General features: G+C 44.6%; 1 protein-coding gene across 2 annotated transcripts; it reads right to left on the minus strand.

The window, feature by feature from the left end:
- Positions 1-350: 350 nt before the first annotated feature.
- LOC113013874 (uncharacterized) lies at positions 351-4,458 on the minus strand. Of its 2 annotated transcripts, none has more exons than XM_026155085.2 (2): positions 4,323-4,458; positions 351-3,745 (listed from the first exon to the last, which is right to left on the minus strand). In XM_026155085.2, the coding sequence occupies exon 2, from the start codon at positions 3,718-3,720 to the stop codon at positions 2,164-2,166; it is 1,557 nt and encodes a 518-aa protein (XP_026010870.1). In that variant the 5' UTR covers positions 3,721-3,745; positions 4,323-4,458; the 3' UTR covers positions 351-2,163. The 2 variants fall into 2 exon arrangements, with proteins under 2 accessions (XP_026010870.1, XP_026010871.1); XM_026155086.2 differs by having other exon boundaries at positions 4,164-4,324.
- Positions 4,459-6,098: the final 1,640 nt, after the last annotated feature.

The raw sequence follows: 6,098 nt of genomic DNA on the forward strand, positions 1-6,098 counted from the left end.
TAAGAGTAATGTGTAAGCTTCATGGCCATTAGTTGTTATACTGTTGACTATGTTCAGAATACAAATGGAAGAGCTTTTAGCTGCGACCTGTTATTTTAATAATGATTTATATTATCTGAACCTAGAAACTAGCTAAAATCATCAAAAATAAATGTATATATTTGAGTAGAAATGAAATAACTTTAAACCACTTTGAATAAAATCAAATTATGGTATAATTTTTGCAATTTGCCCTTGCTAATTTCAACTGTCATCCATTAATTACTATCAGTCTGCTGTATGGCTGTGGCATGCAGTCAGTTTGAAAATTCACAGAATTAGAACAGCAGAAATGATGCAAAGAAAACATCTGACAACTGTTAAATTTTATTTATGTCATCTGCAAAGAGCCATACACACCAACTTACAAAAGACCTCAGAAAAGTAGAAACTTCAAAACCTAGAAACGTATCTTCTACATGTTCACAGTCGCATTTTGAAAACAGTAGTTGAAAATACTTTAGAAAAAAAAAATCATGTTGATTTAAGTTTATTCACCAAAGCGCACTTATTGAGCATCGTAGACACACTGAAGGGCTGCCGTCAGTCCATCTGTTTGCATAGTTAGGAAATACGACCAGAGCTCATGCAAGCTAAAAAGCAGGGGCATTATGAAAGGCATTGTTTCGGGTAGAGTTATCCATGAAAGCCAAGTTTGCTCACTGTATAGATTACTGCGATCTCTCTTCCATGATAAAATATTAGGAAACAGCATGTAAACAAACAGTGTTACACATTACAATCTCATTCAGACCCTGGGGCTGCATTTTATCTCTCGAGCAAAGAAATGAACCTCCACCCAGTGCTCTAAGTAGTGCTGCTAACACTCACGTTCGGGACACAAGACTGACAACACGACAAGTTCAGACACCACAATTGATGAATAATTATTGCCAAATTTGTAAGAAAATACAGCAGAAAATATAACAAAAACTAGACAAGTGGCAAACAATTTGTCAGGCAGTGTTCTGGCCAGAATGTACCACAGTTGAGCAGATGGCCTCATTTCTCAAAAGAACAAAAAACAAAACCCTGAGGCAAAGATGAGCTTAGCTCCACTTTGAGCATGCGAGCAAATCCCAACCTGTTTTTGGAAAATGGGCTCGATTAGAAATGAACAGTTCAAACTCTAAGAGCTGGGAAGTTTATCCAAGGTCCAGGAACCTTTACACAACTGATGTTATTATTAACAGCCATTTTCAGCTGCTCCCTTCTCAAAAGGGATCGCCACAGTGGGTGACTCCACAAGTTTGACTGGCAGAGTTTTATGCTCTTTTTATGGCCTTTGTGTATCTGGCTGGAATTAAACCAGCCCAGTTGCTGCCAAGTGGTGAGACCATCTTCCAGGATCATAAGCTACCATTCTTAATTAAAATAAAAAATAAAAGGAAAAGCAGACAATTTGTGGAAGTTTTTATACCACTCTGTGGTATAAAAGTGGATACACAGACAACAACTGGTCTGAAAGAGGGACTCCTGGGTTTAAAGGTTTGGATACTTTGAATGGATCAAACGAATCAAAATCAAACTGTTCTGGCTTCTACAGTTTTCAATGCATTATAGAGTGAAAATTTGCAGACAACAGTCCTTCACAGTGAAAATATTAGCTTTATGTTCAATTTCATATCATCAGTCTTGCTGTAATAAAGCTGAGGCTCATCTTAAAGGCTGCTGCTGCTAAACAACATAAACACATATTCTGTGTAATTCTTCTTTGTTGTATTTCACTACAATGCAACTTGTTAATGCATGGTTGCTCTGCAAGACGCATCTGAGAAGATGTCCTGTTCTCAGATGTACAAACACTGATTAAACCTCCCTTTAAAAGCTGCTGTGATGGATCTTAGACAAACTGATATCCACACTGTGCTTTTCAATGAGTCTTGCAGGAGAAAATAAAATTCATGGTAAAGGGCTAAATAAAAGCTTAATAAGACATTCTTTTTAACTGTTGATATGGTTTGGATAACAAAGCCCGAGTTTGGGGTACAAAAGCAATATATTCTGAATTCTCAATCAGTGAACTCGTGACTCAACAAGAATTTCACAGAGATTTCATCACTCCCCTCTGTCTAACCCTTCAAGGCAAAAAGGCGGGTTGCTGATGACATTCACACTGACACGTCAGGCTTTGTCGGCTTGATGCGTGTAGCCCTCTGTCAAGCTGTCCTCCTCCACCCTAACTCGAAGGTGCTCCTGACAGTGTTCTAGGAAAGAGTCAAGTGCAGAGAACCCCTGCTGGCAGGGCACGCAGTGGTACAGCCTCTGCCTCCTGGAGCCTGGCCATTTGCACGTGTCCATCTCGGTGGTGCACACACTGCACTGTCTCCTCTTCATGGAGGTTTGGTGGAGCTCCATGTGTTCCTTCAGCTGCTGCTGCAGAGAGAAAACCTCTGCACAGGAGGGACACGGGAAATCTCTCTCCACCTCCTCCTGAGCTTCAGGCACTTCTGTGCATCTCCCTGAAACACCTTTCTTGGTCAACTGTCGAATGACTTTCCTGGGTCTCCCTGGGCCAGCCCTGACTGTCTTAATCTCAGCGAGGCTGGTTTTGGCTTTATTTGGTCTGTTTTCTGATAGTTTGGATGAGTCTTTGGTGGTACATCCTACAGTCTTGCTTTTGTTTTTGATAGCCACCAAGCTCAAGGCTGTATGCTGTCTGTAGTGTGCCCTAAGCGATAAATGGTGGACAAAGACTTTTCCGCAGACCTGACAGGGATACGTGCCTGCTTTCCTCCGCTTGATGACGACTGGCCTCGGCTCTCTCCTGACATTCTTCTCTCTACTGTGCTTTTCTTTTCTGTGCATGTACAGTTTAGAGGTGCTCCTGAAAACCATGTCACAGGAGCGACAGCTCAGCAGCTTTTTTTGAGATTTTGAACTCTTGCTTGGCTCTTCATCCACCTTAGCACTCCTTCCTTTCCTCACCTCCCCATCGGTGGCACTTTGCTCCTCTGCATGGCTGGCCTGTTCATGGCGTTGCAGTGCAGCTTCTGAGCGGAAGACTCTTGAGCAGAGTTGACACGTGTTGATAGCTCGGCCACTGGGCCCTGGAGTATCTGAAGAATCAGAGCGAGTGGAATCCCCCTCAGAAACAGGTGAAGAGCCGTCAGGGAGTCTGCTGGCATCAGCTATATCGGACAGGGACGGCAGCTCATTGCAGCCGGCCTGTTGGTGCTGCAGCAGAGCCTGCTTCTGGCTGAAACCTCTCCCACACGGGGCACACGCATATGGGCTGTGGTCCATGTGATGAGGCTGGCGGTGAAGTGGCTTGTCCAGGGGGCTGCCAGGATCAGAAGTGTGAGTCACACACGTAGAGCAGGGGGAACCAAATAGCGACATCCCATGACAAAGCTCGCAGCATGTGGACTCGCACTTGTGTAGCTGTAAGGATGACCTCAGGGAGAACTCCTGGCCACACGAGGGACACCGGTGAGGCTTGGGCAGTGTGTGTTCAGACTCCTGGTGTTGTAACAGATCTGTGGCATAAGGAAAGGCGTTACCACATTCTTGACACAGATAGGTGGGCTGCTGGGGCAGACGCTGCCTCTGGGTTTGTGTGTGCTGTTTTGTCTCTGCCCTAGCGATAAAGGTGGCAAGCCTTGACAGAGTGTCTGTGGCTGAGCTGGAGCGACCAAATGACTCCTGGGACCTTGTAGTACTCCAGCTGACTCCATCCATCCTCCTTCACCAAGCTTTCTCCTGGCTTTTATGGAGACACAAGAGGTTTTAGCAGCTACCCTTTAATTCACTCAGACACAAGATCTAAAAGGCTAAGGTACTGAGAAGTGTTTTGGTTGTAAGCTAAATGGCACCACGCCTACAGTCAACAGCTAGCCAAGCTCTGTAGGATGAGGGGAAACGTGCCTTCTTTTTAACTTGTTCCTCTTTTTTTGTTGACATTCTGAATTACTGGTCGCTAAGTTTTATTCTTCTATTCTATTTGGACAACACAGACTGCGACGATAGGTATCAGTTTAGTGATAAGTCTGAGCCTCTACAACGGTAAACCTTACAACAACACAGCTGCGACCACGGGCTAGCTTTGTGTTTGCTAAGGTTAGCTCGCTGCTAGCCTCGCCAACACGTCAGAAATGCACACTTGCGCTTGTTAACTAGCTTACCTTGGCACTCAGACAGGAGCAGTGCAGCGGCTGTATTGACGAGTGAATAGATTCAGACAGTGCGTTGCATTATTAATGGGATTCTTTAACACAAACCACACTGGCATGACTGCTAAACTGAAAGCCAAGTTTTCTTAGCACTTCCGGCACGTCACTTACCCACTTTGCAGCTTGAGTTCTCAGGTATGCGCAGTAACTGTAGGTATGATGCTTCTCCTCTCTCTTATCTAGCCCATTTACAGTCTTGCTAGTTACAATTAAAAGGACTTTCAAACCAAAACAATTTACTAATTTTTTTAAAATTAATGCCAGCAGTTGCTGACCCCTAATTAACTATTAAAAAGACATAAAATCAAAAATGTTCTCTGCCCCTTTCAACAAGGGTGTTTCCAGATTCATATCGACCATGTTACAGATGGGAACTAGAACAAATGGTGCGATATGGCAGCCTCACTTCTGACAGTCTGCCCCAGAGCAGCTGTGGCTACAACTGTAGCTTGCCTGCACCAGTGTGTGAATGTGAGAGTGAATGAATAGTGGAATTGTAAAGCGCTTTGAGGGTCTCGAAAAGCGCTGTACAAATGCAATGACTGACTGTTTGTGTGTTTTAGTCCTGTGATATACTGGCGACTCGTGGAGGATTACTCCACCTTTTGCCTGGTGACCCTTCCCCCTTTCCTGACTTGGAAAAAAAGAAGAAAATGAATGGCTGAAATAAATTATTGTCACACAGAAATACTCAAGAAAAATTTTAAAACTAGAGAAACAACCCAAGTAAGTATAAAATGCAGTTTTTAAATGATGATTTCATTTATTAAGGGAACAAAGCTATCCAAACTTAATTTAAAATAGTAATTACATGCGACCCCTGGCAGGAATAGCGACAATCAAGAACAGTGGCTCACATCGCTGTGGAAGAATTTTGTCCCACTCTTCTTTGCATAAGCATTTCAATTCAGCCACACACAAAGGTTTTTGAGCAGAAGCCGCCTGTTTAAAGTCACACCAAAGCATCTCAATCAGGTTTAAGTCTGGACTTTGATTAGGCCACTCAAAAAACTTTTTTTAGTCATTCACAGGTGAACTTGCTGGTGCATTTTGAATTTTTGTCTGAATTATTAAGTGTGCTTGAGCTTCAGGGCATGAACAGACGGTGAGAAATTCATTCTTTCGGGTAGAGAGCAGAATTCAGCAGACGACACCGTCGTGGTGGGCCTGATCTCTGATAACAACGAGACGGCCTACCTGAAGGAGATTAGGAATCTGGAGAACTGGTGCCAGAGGAACAACCTCCTTCTAAACGTCAGTAAGACAAAGGAGCTGATAGTGGACTTCAGCACTAAGCAGGAGAGGAACTACCAGACCCCCGTCATCAACGAGTGCCCAGTGGAGAGAGTGGACAGCTTCAAATACCTCGGAGTTCACATCACGCAGGACCTGTCATGGTCCTGTCACATCAACACCGTGGTGAAAAAGGCCCGACAGCGTCTCTACCACCTCAGACGCTTGAGAGACTTCCAACTGCCCTCCAAGGTGCTCAGGAACTTTTACTCGTGCACCATAGAGAGCATCCTGGCGGGAAACATCTTAACCTGGTTCGGGAACAGCACCATGCAGGACAGACGAGCTCTACAGAGGGTTGTGCGGTCAGCTGAGCGCACCATCCGCTCCGAGCTCCCTGACCTGCACTCAATCTACAGCAGGCGGTGCTGGACCAAGGCCAGGAAGATCGTGAAGGACCTCAGCCATCCCAACAACAGACTGTTCTCTCTGTTGAGGTCAGGAAAGCGATTCCGCTCCCTGAAGACCAACACAGAGAGACTGAGGAGGAGCTTCTTCCCGCAGGCGATACTGTCTCTCAATCACACCACCACACAGTACTGACCCACACATATGGTTCTTACACACACACTGGACTTTCTGGACTTTGGTTTT

This window comes from Astatotilapia calliptera, chromosome 20 (genome assembly GCF_964374335.1).
Source record: "Astatotilapia calliptera chromosome 20, fAstCal68.1, whole genome shotgun sequence".
In the NCBI taxonomy this organism is placed as follows: Eukaryota; Metazoa; Chordata; class Actinopteri; order Cichliformes; family Cichlidae; genus Astatotilapia; species Astatotilapia calliptera.